This window comes from Aquila chrysaetos, chromosome 8, assembly GCF_900496995.4.
Source record: "Aquila chrysaetos chrysaetos chromosome 8, bAquChr1.4, whole genome shotgun sequence".
In the NCBI taxonomy this organism is placed as follows: Eukaryota; Metazoa; Chordata; class Aves; order Accipitriformes; family Accipitridae; genus Aquila; species Aquila chrysaetos.
Genome location: NC_044011.1, coordinates 36,676,122 through 36,696,539, shown reverse-complemented (window position 1 = coordinate 36,696,539; position 20,418 = coordinate 36,676,122). Strand labels below are relative to the sequence as shown.

At 42.2% G+C, this 20,418-nt stretch overlaps 1 protein-coding gene across 6 annotated transcripts in view; it reads left to right on the top strand.

The window, feature by feature from the left end:
- SPTBN1 (spectrin beta, non-erythrocytic 1) overlaps positions 1–20,418 on the top strand; it is a 136,357-nt gene that overhangs the window by 98,567 nt on the left and 17,372 nt on the right. For all 6 annotated transcript variants that reach the window (XM_030023365.2, XM_030023367.1, XM_030023368.2 and 3 more), the window contains 12 exons: positions 80–217; positions 842–1,598; positions 1,858–2,060; positions 7,876–7,966; positions 12,343–12,489; positions 14,112–14,375; positions 15,054–15,278; positions 15,489–15,578; positions 15,866–16,144; positions 17,361–17,491; positions 18,837–19,041; positions 19,192–19,566. In XM_030023365.2, the coding sequence (XP_029879225.1) occupies positions 80–217; positions 842–1,598; positions 1,858–2,060; positions 7,876–7,966; positions 12,343–12,489; positions 14,112–14,375; positions 15,054–15,278; positions 15,489–15,578; positions 15,866–16,144; positions 17,361–17,491; positions 18,837–19,041; positions 19,192–19,566 (2,905 nt within the window). The remainder of the gene's footprint in view (positions 1–79; positions 218–841; positions 1,599–1,857; positions 2,061–7,875; positions 7,967–12,342; positions 12,490–14,111; positions 14,376–15,053; positions 15,279–15,488; positions 15,579–15,865; positions 16,145–17,360; positions 17,492–18,836; positions 19,042–19,191; positions 19,567–20,418) is intronic.

Genomic DNA, 20,418 nt, shown 5'->3' with positions numbered 1-20,418 from the left:
ACCTTTCTCAGCTTGCTGGTGGCTCAGATTCTCTAATGCCTGTGTGATCTTTTTTTGTTTGTTCCCTCCTTCCCCCCAGATTTGAAAGCTTAGAACCAGAAATGAACAATCAGGCATCCCGTGTTGCAGTAGTGAACCAAATTGCTAGACAGCTAATGCACAGCGGCCATCCAAGTGAGAAGGAGATCAAAGCACAGCAAGATAAACTCAACACAAGGTAAGTGAAGGCCTCATGAACATGACACTGGCTGAAACAAGTACAGTGGAGTCATTTGCATTTCTTAGATGTGGTTTTTAAGATATTCTGATACTGTTACCTGAAGTATCTTCAAGGTAGGCCTTTAAAGCTTCAGAAGGAAAAAGAGCTGTGTCTTTCAAATAGTTGGTTAACAGATGGAGTTTTGCTGTTGGCTTCAATCAGGTCCTCCTGAGTGTATCAATACCTTGATTTGAGAGCTGGAAATTTAACGATAAAAAAGAAACCAATATAACTTCATGTAAACTCACTCATTTTTTGGCTTCAAAATAACCCAAGAGAGTACATTTAGTGTGAAAATTAGATGTAACTAGCAATTTTTCATGTGAGGAAATGTTATACTTTTAAGGACTCAGTGTTACTGGTACTTGTCATATTCTAATATACGCCATAGCTTGGTTAATGGTTGTTTTGCTAAAACTATTGATGATGTGGGAAGGACTGAAAAAAACATGAATAGTTAGGTTATTTCATGGCTTACCAAGGTAATATGAGCAACTGCTCACTCAGCAATGTTGCCATATCGTTTTCACTTATTATACGCAAATCTCAATTTCTCTGCTTTTCTCTCCTCACAAATTTCAGATGGAGCCAGTTCAGAGAACTGGTGGATAGGAAGAAGGATGCTCTGCTCTCTGCCCTGAGTATCCAGAACTACCATCTTGAGTGTAACGAAACCAAATCCTGGATCAGGGAAAAGACCAAAGTGATCGAATCCACACAAGATCTGGGTAATGATCTAGCTGGAGTGATGGCCCTGCAGAGGAAGCTGACTGGCATGGAACGTGACCTGGTAGCAATTGAAGCCAAGCTAAGTGACCTGCAAAAAGAGGCAGAAAAGTTGGAATCAGAGCATCCTGACCAGGCACAGGCTATCCTTTCACGGCTCGCAGAAATCAACCATGTATGGGAAGAAATGAAGACCACCCTCAAGAACCGGGAAGAGTCCCTTGGGGAGGCAAGCAAACTGCAGCAGTTCCTGAGAGACCTGGATGACTTCCAGTCTTGGCTATCCAGAACGCAGACTGCAATTGCATCCGAAGATATGCCAAACACGCTGACAGAGGCTGAGAAGCTGCTCACTCAACATGAGAATATTAAGAACGAAATCAACAATTATGAGGAAGATTATCAGAAAATGAGGGATATGGGTGAGATGGTGACACAAGGGCAAACTGATGCTCAGTACATGTTCTTACGGCAGCGCCTACAAGCTTTGGATACTGGATGGAATGAGCTTCACAAAATGTGGGAGAACAGGCAAAATCTCCTTTCCCAGTCTCATGCCTACCAGCTATTTCTCAGAGATACCAAGCAGGCAGAAGCATTTCTTAATAACCAGGCAAGTGGTCAAGATATACCTTATTTCATTTCTACAGGTTGGCACCATATACTGCAAGCAATTAACAAACAAGATCATTTGGCAGGAGAGCTACCAACAGATAAATTGCCCTTTTCTTAACTGTAATTTACTTTTTGTATTTTACTTCTAACTGTTCTTGGGAGGCGTTTCTTTTCATATGTGGTGAATCTGTTGTTGGAGCAGACAGCATAGCCTGAGTGTAATACTTTTATCTCTCTGATGTACGCTTTAATCACAGGAGTATGTTTTGGCACACACGGAAATGCCCACTACCTTGGAAGGAGCAGAAGCTGCTATTAAAAAACAGGAGGATTTCATGACCACGATGGATGCCAATGAAGAAAAGATCAATGCAGTTGTAGAGACTGGCAGGAGGCTAGTTAGTGATGGGAACATTAACTCTGATAAAATCCAGGAGAAAGTGGACTCTATTGATGACAGGTAAGGTCAGAATGATGGCGGAATGTAGCTGTTCATACTTTAATTCTGTTCTCTGAGAGATGACCTTTTACCAGAATCCGAAGGCAAAGTAACATGTTAGAAAATGTCTGTTGCAGAATGTTTTCTTTGTCCCATGGAAAAATAGGAACTGTAATGTTTAAAAAATGTGCCAGGCTAATCTTAATTACATATTACCTCTCCCATTTTCTAGAGACTTACTAGGTAATGAGCTCACTACCCAGAATTTGGCTATATGAGTATTGCTGTATAATTCTTGGAGTATTAACAGACTTTATATTATGGTGGGAGCTGTAGCAGTTGGCTATACCTGATTCCACAAGTCTTATTTTCCTCTGCTACCTCCTAGCTGATTTAATGATAATAATGTATTCCTGTCCTTCCTCTGAGGAAGGAATGTGGCTCTTCAAGAGGGTAATTAGCATTGTATCTACCCCACCCGCTTGGTTTTGATCACCTTTTCCAACTTGTCTGGCCCTTCTGAAAACAGATTAGGAAGCATTGGTACAAGTGTGTCTTTCATCCTAAAACAAGTCTTTTGCTTTGTCTCTTTAGCTGTGACATGGATGCTATAGAACATTAAGAGTTTCTTTTTCTTTGAAAACCAAATGTTCAGTTTTGATGGCTATGATTCATGGTTCTTTCTGCTTTTGGTTTGAACAGTAGTGGAATCTTTCAAGGCGCTTTTCAATCATGAGTATCAGAACACAGCAGTAAGCTCATACAGAATTTTTATGTCAAATGTTGCTGATGACCCTTCTGTCAGAGTTGCATCCTCCCGCAGCCGGTAAGCTCGGAGTTATCCAGATGCCTTTACCTCCAAGGAGTAACTGAACTGAAGAAGTCCAGAAAATGTTGCGCCTTTCCTGTTTTGGCAAACAGGTCCCGCTGTGTATGCATCCACTTTAGCTGTGGCTCATAGCTTCAAGAAGGGCGAATATTCCTGTTCCTAGAGCTTGCTGAGGGCCTCTGAGCCCTCTGACAACCTAACTCTGAGGATACCTTACGTTTGCATTCTCTCTCTAGCCAGCTTGACTCTCTTTAGATCCCAGTTAGAATGTGCAAAGGCCAGGAAGAGGAGATCATATGAAAGCCATCAAGGTGAAAGCTAGGAAATGGATTTTCCTTGTTTACCCTCTCTGACTTTCAATGTCTTCAGCTGTAAGTTTTCCCATCCGCTTATAAAAGCAGGAGGACTTGATCCTGGCCTTCTGGTCAGACGTCATCTTTATTAAAATATTAGAAGATAGCATCCAGGGATATAATAGCAAATGGTCAGCTGCTTCTTGCAGGCCTTTCTGAGGCGGCTGGAGTGGGAGACAGCTTCAGCCTCTGTCCTGTGTGCTCTGTAGAGAGGTTCCTGCTGCCCCGGCTGTGGTGCTCTGGTCACTGTTCCCCCTCATTGCAGCTACTCCTCTGTGTCCCCATTGTCCTGTGGCACCCCAGCTGGCCACCTGGGCTGTCCTGCCTGTGGGACGTGTGCTGGAGTTCCTCATCTGAATGGCAGGCAAGTCCTAGAGACTGTATTTTTTTTAAGCCCACTTTTTTCCAATGCATTTCCTCAATTCCAAAGCTATTTATGCAGAGCACTGCAAAAACCATCCGGTGCACTGCTATTCAGGAAATCCGTGTGATTGCTCTCTGAGTCTGTAAGGCTGATAAGCCTCGAGAACAAAGCCTTAGGGCTGGGTGTAGTGGGAGTGGTAGCAAAGGAAGCTTCTTTGGTTTTACAAAAAATTGCTCTCCCAACCAAGCTCCACCTGGATGTATAACAAAGGACCAAAACAAACAAGTACAAATATGTGCAGTGGCTCCATACTTCCCATATGGAGCTCTTTGTAGTTTTTAGTATTGTTAATAGTGTTTTTTACAGTCATGCTTTCAAGCTGTTCCAGAGGAGACCCCACTGTCCGTTGGTACAGCAGACAGACCCTGCCCTAAAATGGTTACCACCTAAATAGACATGGTAGGCATCAGGCTAAGGAAGGAGAGGAGAGCACAGAAGCAGAGTGGAGCTCTGCAACAGGAGAGAAACACTTCAGCACAATCTTTTAGTGCAGTTCACAGGGAAGACTAAATGGGATTAAGGAAATGGAGAAAGGGTAAGGGAAGGAGAAGACAGATTTGAATAAAACTATCACTAGCTAGATTTTCCAGCTAGGAAAGAAGCTGCTCTCCTGAGTGCAGCTGTCCCTGCTTTGATGACTTGTGCTGCTGTTTCTGCCAGCCAGAGGGGAAGCGTTTTCTCCTCCATTGTCTCTTGGAAGAGTGTAAGGGGACTGCCCTAGTCTGTGTCCCTACACATGGCCTCTCTGATTCTGCAAATGAGTTTTTAGTTTAAAGACAGTGGCAGATCTGAGATTGTGATCTGGGTCTGGTTTTCATCAACTTTGTATTTGTGCAAGTTGCTGCTCAACAGAGAACAGAAGTAATTTTTGTTCTTACCCATTCAGAAAGGAGAGTGCCTCTTGTTTGCTGGAACAACTAAAGAAGCTAAAACTGCCTTGCATGTATCTCGGTATTCTTAGCAGGCAGTTGCATTTGTGCTACGTGTAAGATCTATTATTCCTGCACAGGCTTTGAAAACCACAGGCTTACAGTTAAACCACAAGTGATTTTGTCAGTTTTCAGCATTGTTTGCATTCTCAGGGGCCTCTGGGGAGACAGCATGGGAACAGTGTGGCAAATTTTGGTGCTCTGTTCTTGGATTAATTTGAGTCAGACACCTCCTTGTGCTGAACAGATCCTACTTTCCTGTTTTAGATTCTTCATAATGTTCCCACAGAAGGAAGATGCCCCCATGTTTTAACTGACTACAGTACATTCCCTATCCCCTCTTTTACCATGTAGGTCTGGCTTAGCTTGGACATTTGAATCTGAGGTTGCCTCTTCGGTATATGCATAGGGAAGCCCTTTTTTAATGCAGCCCTAGACACTGCTATGGTCTAAGTCATATATGTGATTATTTATGGGAACAGGCAGATGAATTCAAAGTCATTCTAAATAATTAGTCTGCAGAGCAAGCTCTTTCATGCAAATGTGTGATCTTCTTCTACAAACTATTTTAGCGAATTAGTAAGAAGCAGTCGTTGACAACCTTAAGTGTGACAGGGTCTGAGTTTCTGACACTTCTCTGCCATGTGCATCTCAGAAGAGCAGGATTTTAATAGTTATGATTGCAATCAGCAGTTGAACAGTAAGCTTTGCGCTTTTCTCCACCCTCCAGTGATGGCCAAGTGCTTGTAGCCTTCAGCAGAGCTGCAGTCTAGCCTGTCTGCTGCCCTGACATGCCTGGCTGGCTCAGCTGGGGCCTCTGCACTCGCGGCAAGGGAAGCAGGATGACCAGGCGGCCTCCTTAGCACCACACTTCTAGTATCTAGATAAAAATTTGTATTACGAAGGATTCGGTTCTGCACTCTGCTTGTTTATTCTATCTAAAGACCTTCTGATGTACTGGTAGTAGAGGGTGGGAGAAGCTTTCTAGTGGTAGGGGTGGTTATGTACAGAAAATTCTAAAATCTCTGTCACTGGAACTTTTAAAGAATTTAGGGAAACATGAACAAGGAATTAATAATGTTTAGATATAGCCAGTCTGGGGCAGGAGAACAGATTAAATGACTTATCTTAAGGCCCTTTAGTCGTATAAAAAAATGTCAATTCTGTGATGAAAATACAGGAATTCCTGCCTGTTCCAGCAGTGTCCATCCTCAAAATACTACTGCCACATCTTCAAGTATCCAGTTTAAACCTTGCTACAGTTCAGCCCTGTTCTTCAGAGAATACTCATCTTTCAGTCTCACTCCAGGTCATCTTAGACAACCAAACAACCTTTTACAGTTAAATAGCTCTAAGCACCAAAGATCATATTTGTTATGCTGAGGACAAAAAAAAAAAAAAAAAAAAAAAGCTATGTCATCATCTGTTTTTGATATCCCTGCATGGTTTCCCTTCAAAGTTCCTGAAGTTAGTATTTCCAACACTGTAGGAGATACTTTTGTTAGTTTTTTAAACTCAGCTTTTCTCAACATAAGAACTTCTCTACTTACTCTTAACTCTATTCAAATAAGTGTCATGAAAATTCTCCTTTTAATTTCACTTGTGTCCTCTCCAGAATACATAAGTCTATAATGTAATCTAGCCTTAAATCTATTAAATCATCATGATAAAATCATCCAAGCAATTCCTTGCTTCATTTTAGCAACCTGAGTAATGCACTGTGTTTGCCCAGGCATATAAAAAACAGCCAAGAAAGAGTGGAATCTAACCCAGTGATGTTAGTTATGTTATAGAGATTTTTCCTAAGGCACAATTTGTGCATCCTTTCCTTTATGCTCTCTCAAATAACCCCTGTCAAAACTTCAAGATTACCCGGCCTTGGACTCCAGCCTCTTGCTTTGATGTTTACATGTGTATTCCTTGCCATCTGATCTGTAAATCAATTTTCTTGACCTACAGCTACATAGATGCTGCTTGCCTGGTTATTCAGAGGAAGCTGTTGAGACAAAAGAGAAGCAATTTGTAGTCCTGTAAAGGGTTTTCTCCTATTCTTCTGCCTACAGACCTTTTGCTTTTACATAAAACGTATCCCTAAGTATTCCTGGTGTTTCTGAAGTCACTAAATTCATGCCAGAGAGCTTGCTCTGGTAACATTGTAGATCAGGAAAAGTGGTATCTTAATCCAGTTGTTGTCATCAACATGTAATTTATAGTCTTCTAGAATATCATGAGTCTCTGGAGATTTCCACTAATATGGATTTATTTAGCTATTGCCAGTATGTGCTGAGATCATCTTATAAATTGCCACCCTTCAAAATTATTTCCAACTCTCTATCCCTATTTATCTTAGGTTACTACAAAGGACAGCAGTTTTGCACTTTAAGACCACGTACAGTGAAATATGAACAAAACTAACACAATGAGCAGTAAATAAAAATTACCTTCTTTACCTTGGCTCCTCCATCTAAATTGCCTCATAAATAATGAAAGTACTGAAGGACAGGGATAACTCCAAATTAAGCATTAGTTAAAAACACGTTCAGAGATACCTTGGGATTGAGCTCTTCAGGCACCATGTCAATTTGAAGAACCCACCAACACCTTTGGGACTGCCAGCATGACTCATCCTTCAAGGGGCAAACAGTTATGAATTAAAAATAGGGCTTCTAGACTAACCTTTCTTTTCTTTTGTCTACTCAAATGCTCTGAAAAATATGTTCCAATGTGCACAAAGCTTCTATTTGACGGAATACACAGGTGTGTCACATGCGTTGTTAAATACAGCATTTGGAGAGTTATATAAACCACTCCAGCTTTGTTCAGGAGAAAGAAGTGCTGAGCTATAGCGAAGCTGTATTATAAAGACCATTACAGCAAGTATACACTTTGCAAGAGACACATAACATGCAGTCTCGTTGTTGCAATTTTGCAGATAGTTTACTTATGGGTTTTGGCAAACAGTCTGAACTTTCCTGTGGTCTTGAAATTAGTGGGCCAAATTCTGTACATAACACTTGTGAAACCCTGCTGACTTCAAAATTTTCCCTGTGTATTTAACTGGTCACAAAAACAAGTAGATGCTGAGCTTAAGTAAGCACATTAAATAACACCTGCATATCTGAGCTTCAAAAATGTCCTTCATTTGAAAGGCAGAAAAAGACACACACCACATACTTATTCAATACATGTATCCCAGGGAGGCTACAGAAACGAACAAATGACAGTTTTGCATGAAATACCTATTTCAAGTCTTTTTTCTCTGCTGGGTTTTTTGTTTGTTTGTTTGTTTGTTTTTGACTAGACATAGGAAGAACCGTGAAGCAGCCAGTGAACTTCTGATGAGACTGAAAGATAACAGGGATCTTCAAAAGTTTCTTCAGGATTGTCAAGAGGTAAATTAAGTCCTTTCACTTTTATCGCTAAAAGCTGCATCCTGCAGAAGAGCATTCTTACCCCCGTATTTTGAGGACTGGAATACTCAGCATTTTGCAATCAAGTCATCCAGTAGTATCTAGTATGGTGTAAACAATTGAAAAAAAATCTCTGACCAAAACCCTGCAAAAATTAAGCTGTTTGGTTTTTTTTTTTCTCATGAACTGAATTTCCTTTCGTCATCTAAGCTAAAGACAGGGAAAATTGCCAAAAGCAGTGAAGATTTTCTGCTGTGGTATAAATTAATCATGTGGAATGTGGTGGGATTAGCACTGAACTCATTAAGAATTTTGTCTACAGCTGTATATAAGTATGTGGCCTGGTGCAGGAGATTTCAAGTGATTTCTACAAAACATTAGTCAGAAGAATAGGAGGTTAGGAGTAAGAGGGGAGCAGGATTAAACTGGATCATTTTTAATGTGTTATTTATCTGATAGTTTGCATGTGTTTAAAATTGTTAAGTACTATAACATTTAAAAAAAAGAAAACCTTTCCAGATTTTCTAGTGTCTTACATGGACCATTTACACTGAAGGCAACATTTTAAAGTTAGGAATAATCTTATTCCTAGCATGTGGAATTAATCAAGTAATTTTCAGGTTATTTCATGCAGTACTGACAGGTATTAGAGCCTTGCCTGTGAGGTGCATAAAAACTAGCTATCCTTATCTGAAGTCTGCAAAGAGAGCTGACTATGACAAAGCTGTGCTTTTCAGTTCAAGAGTCAGTACATTGGCTGCACATCTTATCCAGCTACAAGAGACTGGAAGTCACTGCAGTGTGTCTGAATGGAATTGCTCACAGCTGAGATTTCATACAAGAAACAAACAAAATGACTATCATAAACTGGGCAAATGATGTTTACTGCTCAGTTGCCTAGATGCAGTCTGTTTTCCTGCATTGCATAAGCCTAACCATGAACTTGGCTTAAATTGCTCCTTCCTTGGTAGTAAAAACACGACAGATTAGCAAAAAATTCTGCTGTTATTAGCAGCAGCTTCTTCCTTCCTCTGTAACATCCCTAGTACAAAAATCCCCCTGGCTCTTGGAGCTCTTCTAGTCTCTGTGTCAATGTGGTTGTGTTCCCTAGGATCTGTTTTTTCCCCTAGATCATTGAAAGAAAAAGGAAAACATAAAAGCTCTAGTGTCTGGCCGCCTGAATGCCTTTCCTCTCAATTGTTTCTCTCCAGCCACTAAAGCATGGATGTCTCGACTGTAGGGTTCAAAGACAGAACTTACAATACCCGAATGTTACAAATTTCTCCAGTCCTTTTTGAGAGGACATTAGCCTTGATGATAATTGAATGGTTGTTTTCTGAGAAGACAGCCATAATGAGACTTAGAATTTGCATTAGCTTGATTACAAAGTGTTTACTGATACCTATGCTGGGCTGGAGGGATTGTGTGATGGAGCACCACTGTCCTGCGGGTTGGAAGGGAGCCAAGGGAATACCTTGCCCTTTGCTTTTTTGTTAGCCCTGACTGTGAAGCTGAGAATTGTTAGAAAACAGATTCAAACCAGTCTCCATTCTACCTGGCAATGATCCATCGGCCTTCCTGCCCACTGCCTTAGGGACGGTTTCCCATCCATCTGTAACTTGAGGAAAGGAAGAGTGTTTTCTGCACTGTGCTCCTTCCCCAGGGCAGCCACTTTCCTCATCGGTCACTCCGTGCTGAAGCATTATTGTAAATGTGGCCTCCTGCCCCTCGCTCCTTCCTGCCTCTGACTCACAGGCGAGGCAGCGAGCAGGGTCAGTGTGCTTGAGGAGGTGGCAGGATAGTGCTCGTAACCCCAGCTCAGCAGTGATAAACCTTTCTTCTGGGTCACAGATGAGGGAAAACACAGCAGATTTTCTTGTTAGTAGTCAGATACACTGTCACAGGTTAATCCTGGGGTGTTGCTTTTTTTGGTCTGTTTCTCGCATTCATAAATATGAATGCATTAAATAAATTAGCTGAGTGAATGAAATAAAGAGTGACAGCAGAAAATCCTGAGAAGAGATCTGATAAATTTTGCCATTTAGTTTTCTTTGACTTCCTGCTCTTTCACAGCTCACCTTCGAAGACATTAAAGCTGATCTTCCTTGTAAGTGCTTAGAAGTCCCAGCACTGTCTGGGCTAATTTCTCTAGGGACGCCAGAGTGAAAGCATTTGGCGAGACTGCGAACATCAGAAGTTTTCTGCCTGTTCACAGAGTGTGCCGGCAGGTTTTGTCATGCAGCGCAGACGTCTGTGAACCTTATGCTGCAAGATAGGCTGTGTCAACTTGGGTATTTGCAACGTCTGGGAAGTGCAGCAGCAGTCAGTGCTCTTTCACCTTCCCTTGTTGCTTTGCCAGCTTTACGAGGGTTTTGTCTCTGCATTTCTCTTAGTTCATGCCTGGCTTTCATTGCAGAGTGTTACAGTCTTCTGGGAACTGAGAGCAGAAACAAAATTTTATGGTATAGGTGCAAAGGATAAGAGGAAGCCTAATAGCTAGCTCTGCTGGCGTTAACAACGGACTTACAGCTTTCTGGAGAAATAAATACTCCAAGTGTCAATCTGAGGCACTGTTTTAGGAAATTATTGTATTATTTTTTTAAATCTACTTTTGCACTGAAGATACTGGCTTCTAGCGACTATAGTGGTTGCAAAAATCAGATTTTAATAGTCACACCTTAAATGCTTTATTTGTGCTTTCACGTTACCAGAAGGAACATAGCAACGTTGCAAGAGTCAGAAATGAGGGTTTTATCCTGACAGCCACTGGCTGTGTACCACCTACCATCTGTGTCTCGGTTCATCCCATCTGTTAATATGAACGATACCACCTTTCCTTGGGAAGCACTTTTAAATCCTCAGAAGACTTAATGCTGTGGCTGAGTAAAAGCAAACAATGAAAGACAAGCAGTGCAATTTGCAGAGCATAGCAGCTGTCTCCTACCCAGAAAAGCAGGAGTAAAACCATGAATTTTGGGTTATATAGTAATCCTTAATGTAGCCTCTGATTGTTAAGTAGCACAGTAGGCTGTTACAACTGTAAACTTCCCTGCCTACAGGAGTCTTCATTAACATGGGCATTTTTCTCTTTAGACTTGATAGCAAGATCAGATGAGGAGTGTCTCTGATTGCTCTGATACGTTTTCCCTTTTTGTGGAGCTTAACAGTGCATTTAAGGGATAATTTAAAAGGCTTGTGAATGCTAAACGAATTTGTTGCCCTCTATCCTGAGTACATAGTGGAGAATTGGCGAGTCTCGCCCGTGCCCTGTTACTCTTCTTGTCAGGTTGCTTCCTCGGCAGGACGGCATGCGTCGCTGAAGTGGCATTCTAGAAACAAAGCTTATATTTGTTTTGACATTTTCCGCTTCGGTAGGCGACTCTAAATATGCAGAAAATGAATCTTTTTCAAATTCTAGAAACATTCCTGTGAATGTGGTTTTTTTTATCCGCACCTAAGGGATAGATAAAGCAGTCAGACTCACCCTGGGAGGAAATTTGATGTTGGCTGCTATGATCAAATAATTTGCCCTTGGCAAATAAGCTACCTTTTAAAGTATTGTTTTTGTCTAGTGTTGATCTGGAAATTGTTCTCAGTGTCTTTATATTTGCAGAAAATCAGAATCAAATCAATCTTGGATTTTATATAATGGAAAATGGAAAGTCTTGAGTACCAAAACCCTAGTGGAGATTGGACAAATAAAGGAATTTGTTTATGTAAACCTATATAGAGAAAAGACTATAGGGAAAAGGTACAAATGTGGTGTGAATTAATGGTACAAAACCATCTCTGTTCTTAAGACTTCTGATATGAGTAGAAATACAGAATTTCTCATTTCAACGTTACCCTGAAAAATTTACCTTGGCGCTCTGTTTAATTCTGGAGACTGGCTTTTGCATGCCACTTCATTAGTGTGTACTTCTGCAATGTCCTCAGGAAGTCAGTAAGCCTCCACAGGGGTGTGGTGATGACATTCAAGTCCGGGTCCTGAGTAGCACATTGCGTTATGTTTCAAGGGAAAAGCGGCACAAAAATACCCTGTGACCAATAAGTAGGACACATGTGCCTCTTTCTCCTACTGTTGAACTGGGCGAGACGTGTGTGTTTGATTTTGCTCATCATGAAGTTGATTCCTTTCTGCTTGGGTCATGGGTTATTTATATATTGGAGATGGATGTTTAAATTTGACTGTTAAAGAGGTGGATCCTTGACTGAACCCTGAGTAAAAGCAGTCTCCAAATCTCACGCAACTCTCCTGTAGAGGCATCTCTTTATCCTTGATCTGGAGGCATTTTGATACTTTGCATTATTTCACACTACAATAGTTTTCACAAACACCTGTGTATTTTCTTTTTCAGCTCTCACTCTGGATCAATGAAAAGATGCTTACAGCCCAGGATATGTCCTATGATGAGGCAAGGAACCTGCATAGCAAATGGCTGAAGCATCAGGCATTTATGGCAGAACTTGCATCCAACAAAGAATGGCTGGAGAAGATTGAAAAGGTAACTAAAGAATGTCCAAAAAATGCCCTCATCTTTGTTGAAGATGATTATGCACAGAGATGCGATCTGTTCCTCTGCGGAATTGGTTCTTGAATCATGTCTCTAGCTAAAGCAAAAGGAGATTTCATTATTGTAGCATAAGTATCCATCGCGTTGTGTCTCCATCTAACCCATTTTATTCCTCATAGATGTTAAACGTTTTTTATCCGAGACATTCTCATGGAATAGTCATTGGCTGAGTTGCCAATTTAATTTTGTCTAGTCTTTCTTACCTGTTAGGAGGAAGGCATAACCTAGTTTTCATACCCAAAGGGTAAAAGGGGCAAATGTTGTGATTTGAGCTAATAAAGTAGAAGTACTTGCTGGGAAATAACTGAATGTAGACTCCCATGCGGCTGTGCTGGTCTTGATTCATTCGGGACTATAATCAGGCTGCCTTTCCCCATGCAAAATTAGTGCATAAGGTAAAGTACAGCCAGTTTTGTGATTAATTAAGATTCACAGCTCTGTATCAAGTTACTTTGAAGGCTTTAATGTGCTGTGATGAGCTGTACTTTTTTCCCTCCATTTCTCATGTGCAGCTCTGGAACACTAAGGAGGTCTCGTCTTTAGCTCTGACAGTGGGTTTCTGTTCAGTGTAAGTTAGCTTAATTGCTCATTTCCTCTCCCACTTTGGCACTCTGTATCCCATTAGAGGCTTTTCTGTGATCTGCAAATAGCAGTACCGTTTAATGGTGTAATTAGAAGGCTGCTCTTAGTACTGAAAGTTCTTTTTTAGTGATGCTAATACATCCTCACCCTTTGGGTCTGAAAAATCAGATTGCAGCGAAGTATCAAAGCTGTGTATCGAGTCACAGCTGACAATCATTGTATTAATGTTACCAGTGGTTACAGCTATTAAATGTGATGGGTTGTGAGTAGTGTTCACATCTGAAAAGGTTTTGTCCCTTGTCAGCACCACCCACGTGCAGAGGTAGAAGTATAATTAGAAGTAAGGAAAATATTTCCAAAACTAATACAATCTTTGTAAAGGCAAAAAGGTACCTTCAGTCCAAGTGCTCTGCTGGTGCTAGGTACAGGGTTCCTGCTTCCCAAGGAAGATTGTTCCTCTCTGATATTGGCTTAGACCCATGGTAATTGCTGTAACCCATTGATGTAACCCTCTTCAGTCACACAGCTCAGTTTTGGTGCCATAAGCGCCCTCTCCCAGCATTGGGCTGGGTCTTCCTCACTCTCCCTGGTGAAATGGCCCACAGAAACTGGACACACAGCTTGTTCAGCTGCAGCTCCCTCCTCTGCTGTTGCACAGGTGGCATGGGGCAGCCTGCTCCACTCCTGTCTGAGCAGTGTCCCCAGGAGCTCCCACAAAGGAACACGTGTAGTGGGGAAGAGAAAGGAGGTGGTGTTTGACCTTCCCTTTATCAAGAAATCCTCTTCCTGGCAACAGATGGACCTGGGAGCTGATGTTCTGGAAGGAGTTATTGGATAATTGGAGATAGAAAATGAGTGGTTGATGCTGCCAGCAGATGAGGAGTCCTGAGTGCTTACTAATCAGAATAATTTAGCTAACGATCTGTGAGTGCTCCTGAGGAGGTGCCATTTTGTTGCTCTTTGCTTTGCAGGAGGGAATGCAGCTCATTGCAGAGAAACCAGAGACGGAAGCTGTAGTGAAAGAAAAGCTGACAAGTCTCCATCAAATGTGGGAAGAGCTTGAATCCACTACCCAGACCAAGGCTCAGCGTCTCTTTGATGCAAACAAGGCAGAGCTTTTTACCCAGAGCTGTGCTGATTTGGATAAGTGGCTGAATGGGTTGGAAAGTCAAATTCAGTCGGACGACTACGGAAAAGATCTCACCAGTGTCAACATCCTGTTGAAGAAGCAGCAGGTAAATGGAGCACAGGTTGCAGAGTGGGCAGACAGCAGATACTTGCACTCAAAGGAACAGATCGGGGATCCTTTCAGTTTAGAAAAGAATGTAATGGCTTTTCTGTCTTCCTGTTCTTTCATGTATCTTTAAGAAGAACCAGAAATACACCCAGAAACAAATCAGACGTAAATTTCTTGATACAATCTCTACCTTATACTGCCTTCCTTCCCCACATTAATATCTCTATTCTGTCTCCTGCTGTAGTCCTCCAGTCACCGATCATTCTCTCTCTGTACATGGCTGCCTGACTATGATTCAAACTTGTCCGAAGCTGGTCGGTCCCTGATTCCCTGCTGTAAAGGCAGCAAGGAGTAGCAAAGACAGCAGGGAGCGGTGAAGCTCTTGTGCGCAATTAGCTGTGTTCCAAAGTTGTTCAGGGTAACTTGTGAATGACCAATAGAAGAGATCGTTGGCCAAATTCATTAGCCAACTGAGGGATATCAGCAGGTGGCCACAGTTGTGAATCTGTGTTTAAGCCTTGTTCCTTGCAATATGAATGCTACAGTAATGATTAATGCGGTAAATCCTTACTGACCAGCATCTGTTCTTCCTTCTTATGAAGCTACTGACGTACCCTGGTCCTATCAAGTGCTTTTACCGCGGTTTTCAGGACCTTTTTGCCATGTTTCTGTTTAGATGCTAGAGAATCAAATGGATGTTCGTAAGAAGGAGATAGAGGAGCTGCAAAGCCAGGCACGGGCTTTGAGTCAAGAAGGGAAGAGTACAGATGAAGTAGATGGCAAACGCCTTACTGTAGAAAAGAAATTTTTGGAGTTGTTGGAACCTTTGAATGAAAGAAAGGCAAACCTGCTGGCCTCCAAAGAGATCCACCAGTTCAACCGCGATGTGGAAGATGAAATTGTGAGTATAAAAGAAATCCTATTCCCCAGACAATAGGAAAATGTCAGACCTATTGCAGAGTTATCACAAGAAGAAACCTTTTGATCATGTCTCTCAATAGCATGCTTGAGTAATGCTGCTCTTTGCATCTTGTGCACACCGGCCTCTCTCTACTGCCCTAACTGTATCTGCAGTTGCTTGAAATTGTATGTGCTCTTCTCTTACTTTCAGTTGTGGGTTGGAGAGAGAATGCCTATAGCTACATCTACTGATCACGGACACAACCTCCAGACTGTGCAGCTACTAATAAAGAAAAATCAGGTAAGTAGATGCTGTTAGAGCTCCATACCTGTTACTTCTCCTTAGCGCTGACTATTTCCAGAAGAAAAGGCTTGGGGTGAAATGATGGGTGCTTTGGTGGTGATGTGCTGGGGGGGGGGGAGCGGTGTGACCACTAGGTGGTGGCATGTTTGGGGGAGACACAGCCCAAGTTTGTCCACATGAGCTGATGGCATGTGTTCTGCTGCCCCTCCAGAGTTAAGACCCCTGACTGGCATTTCTTTTTTGTTTGGTGCAGTGTCTCATCAGTCTGCTTTTCTCCCTTGTAGACCCTTCAGAAAGAAATCCAGGGACATCAGCCTCGTATCGATGACATTTTTGAGAGGAGTCAGAACATTATCACAGAGAGTAGCCCTAATGCTGAAGCAATTCAGCAGAGACTTGCAGACTTGCAACAGCTGTGGAACCTCCTAATTGAGGAGACAGAGAAACGCCACAAGCGCCTGGAGGAGTCTCACAGAGCACAGCAGTATTACTTTGATGCTGCTGAGGCTGAGGCCTGGATGAGTGAGCAGGAGCTCTACATGATGTCAGAAGAGAAAGCCAAGGTGAGCAGCACCACAGCAACACTAGTTTGGTTTTAATTGCTTAGCTAGAGGGGGGCAGGTGACATAATTTAATATGTCGCTAGTGTAATGGTAACATAAATTAAATTGCCTTGTGAAATCTCAAGTGATCATCTCTTCTATCTGTTATGACATCTCTAATAGTGTGGAGGATAGGCCTTGCTGTACTGAGTCAGTGAAGCATCCTCAGACTGTGGATGGCAACTGTGTGCCTGCCTTTGCTGTAAGGTCAGAGTTACCAATACAGTCCAGTTAGGTCAGGTTTTCTGTTAGTTTTGAATCACTGGGAAGAGCACGACACACCTGTTTGTGAAACAGGCCTGATGGTTACTCAGTTGATGCCATTAGTCGTCAGCCATTAGTCGTCAGCTTTTACTCCCAGTGAAGAGAAATTGGAACAGTGTCAGGCCATACCAAAGAGTAGGTGAACTTCTGTTTTTCAAGGAGGTGTTAATGTGCTGTATCTTATTTGTTATTTACATAAATGCACTGTGTTTGCTGCCCTGATAAAATAAAACTCAACTTTGTATCAGTATAACATGTTCCGTGGGTGCTCAGCCTTCAGTTAAAAGGGGTTTGTTTTCTTTTTTATATCTAAGCAATGCACATAAAAAGGAGTATTAATGCAATAGTCTATCCATACTTCAATGAAAAGGCTTATTGACAATAACAGTTAACACTGAGAGTTGGGGGTTGTTTTTCTTAACGATGCATAGAAAGTTCTGATCGGAATTTCTCCAGGCACTTTGGTGGAGAATCCTTTGGCAAGGCCTCCATAGGGTTTCTTTTCTTTGACCCAGGCTGTCGTTCAAAAGCCTGACAAGTGACGTGCCTAAAACTGTTCCATTTTTCTGAGCCCTGCACAATCACCAGTGCTGTGTAAACACACAAAGAGCTTCATAGAAGAGGAAATTCAACCTGCTCAATGTACAGCTGATGTAATTTTGTTCTGCATCCCAGAGGGCTTGTTGCATTCACTCTCTCACTTGTTATTTTGCTTTCTGTGGGTACCATTTGCTGTGAACTCAACTATTAATATGTCGTTGTTAGAACAACTTGTCTTCAAGCTGTACTTGGGAGCAGTTCTTTAGAAATCTTTCTGGCTACCTCTTTTTGCTGGCACACCAAGTTGAACTTGCTGTGTGGTGTCTTTCTCTGGAGTGGGGCACTTGACTGTCATTTTCTGTCACCATTACAGGATGAACAGAGTGCGGTGTCCATGCTGAAGAAACACCAGATTTTGGAACAAGCTGTAGAAGACTATGCTGAAACTGTGCACCAGCTTTCAAAGACCAGCAGGACTTTGGTGGCAGATAATCACCCAGAAAGGTATTAACTGCCGTTTTTAATTGGGTTATGTGTTCTTTTAGTAGTTCAGTCACTTCATTGGGTTGTTCTGACCCACAAAGACTACAGCAAAGAGTAGGTAGCTTAGAAGAATGTACAGAGGAAAAGGAGTTGAGCCTCACTCAATTCAAGGTGCATGTTGGACCACCCTGATTTGGCCAGAGAAAGGGTCCAGAACAGGGTCAGTATGTGCAGCTGCTGATTTCTGGATAGTACTGGACACCTTCAATAAATGCCTGTTGTATCCTTCAGAGAGGCTAGAGGTGTCAGGTCTGCCAGCACTGCTGAACCTTACAAAGGTATAGCAATCCTGAGAGACAAGGGTCCATATTCACTCTTTCAACCAACTTTTATGTCCAGCCCAGAGGGTTACAGTCATTCATTCTTCTGTCTTAGTGCAGTGCTCCCCAAAATCTGGCTCCTCTCTTTGAGATTCCTGTAGAATCAGAGGCGGGAATCTGATGCTTTAAACGTGGGCACATTAACATCTTGGGTTTGGTGAATTTATCTCGACTTTCGTAAATGGCTTTCCCTGTGGGAGAATTCAGGAAGCTTAAGAACTGTTTTGCTGTAAGACCTGCAGCTAAGCAAGCAGAATTCTCCATTGGCTCTGACTGCAAAGCTGATTTGACTGTGAGGCTGATGTATTTAACTGCTCTGCCTTCACCTATAGGAAGACAGGACTATCTTAGGAAAGACACTCTCTGCCTCTGGTGGAGAACTGTTATTTAACTCAAAAGCACTCTCTTGTGGTCATGATAGTTTCTGATGAGAGTGGATTTCCTGGCTGAGGTGACTGAGTACTGGAATAACATAATCAATTTTACGAGGCAGAGCGAAGGCAATTTGACAGGGCTATGTGGCTCAGACAAAGTATAGGCAAAGGATACGGCAAGTAGAAGTATTAATCACTTCTGGAAATGCTGAGCTTTAGGGAGTAAGAAACCCATGAGTGCTTCTGAACTTAGAAGCAGAATTTAAATGAAAATAAAATGCTGCTTACCTCAGCAGCTCAGATCCTGCCTGTGATTTTGGGAGAAGACTCTGGTGTGATCTGTGGTCAAACAAATGGAGAGCTTAGTTCCCAGCTTCACTCTCTAAAGCCAGGGGAGTTATGTGTACAGGGCAAAGTTTTCCAGCTAGTGCAGTCAACTGTGCCAGCAGAGGGTGGGTCCAGTGTGTCCGAGTCAAATTCATGCATACAGACATGCATTCTGTGGATTAAATACCCCAAGAGTGATTTTTATTCCTTGTAGGTTTCTTTTTCCATTTGCTCTTATCATTTGTAGAAGATGATGAAGACTTGATGCTCTTGTGTTTTTTTCAGCGAGCGTATCAGCATGCGCCAGTCCAAAGTCGATAAGCTGTATGCAGGCCTGAAGGATCTAGCTGAAGAGAGACGGGGCAAGCTGGATGAGAGACATAGGCTGTTCCAGCTTAACCGTGAGGTGGATGACCTGGAGCAATGGATTGCTGAAAGGGAGGTGGTGGCAGGATCCCATGAGCTGGGACAGGATTACGAACATGTAACGGTAAGTCTTTGGACATGGCTGAGACTGACCTTCCTTTTCTGGATGCTGCACACAGCAGATGGTTAATGTAAATTGGTAGCTGGCTTGCTTGGTTTGCTCAGATCAGTTTGTAATTACAGCGCTGCATAAGTCTGTTTCTCTGCGTTTCAGATGCTACAGGAGCGATTCCGAGAATTTGCCCGAGACACTGGTAACATTGGACAGGAGCGTGTTGATACTGTTAACCACATGGCAGATGAACTCATCAACTCTGGACATTCAGATGCTGCGACAATTGCAGAGTGGAAGGACGGACTCAATGAGGCCTGGGCTGATCTCCTGGAGCTCATTGACACAAGAACACAAATTCTAGCAGCCTCTTATGAACTGCACAAATTTTACCATGATGCCAAGGAGATCTTAGGACGTATTCAAGACAAACATAAGAAACTGCCTGAAGAGCTCGGTAGAGACCAAAACACGGTGGAAACACTACAGAGAATGCACACAACATTTGAGCATGATATCCAGGCACTCGGCACCCAGGTGTGTAGCAAGCGAATGGTGCTGTCTGTGGCTATAGGAACCTGAGCTGCAGAGTTCTGCTGCGGCTCTTGGCCCCTCCGTGACTGGGATACAGTGCTTCCAGCTGCTTTCCAAGTGTATTTGTGTGGGAATAACTTCACCTGCATCGTTTTCTTATCTGTCTGTCTGCTTCACTGTCATTGCATTAGGTTAATTAGTTTATTTAAAATAGAAATCCATAAGTACACAGATTTCTGAATATGTAGGTAATTGTTGAACATTATTGCATTTCCTGTCCTTGGTTGGAGAAGAAATCATAAAGGCAGAGAATTTCTGTATTGATTTAAAGTAAAGCAAAAAGCTGTCATGTCTCCTGACAGTCTCAGCCTGCCATGTGCGTAGGAAGAGAGTGGATGGAGAGGCACAAGGGTAACACATGTAGCTCCACAGAGGGCATTTTTCTGATTGCCTCAAGCGGCAGCACCAGCAGGGTGCTGTGTGGCTGATACAGTTGGAAAATAGTTTAGATTCGAAGAAAAAAAGATTAATTTGAACGTATTGTCTCTTTAGTCAATTTCTGAAAGACATTGAACAGATACTAAATCTGTAAAGAATTTTTAATGTACAAGAGGTAATATGAAATACAGGTTTCAGATTTTTCTGTCCTTAGCATTGTTCTTGGGTGTTATATCAATTGTGCTGGAAGCCACCTTAGATTTGCCTGCTCCTTATGTCATGTTTGCCTTGGTGAACACAAGACACAACTATCCTGTCCCATAGAAGAATCGATAGTCCAAAGGATACTTGGAGGACAGGGGAAAATATGAAGGGATGTGTAATCCAGGTTGTTTGGGTTTTTTTTTTAAAAAAAAC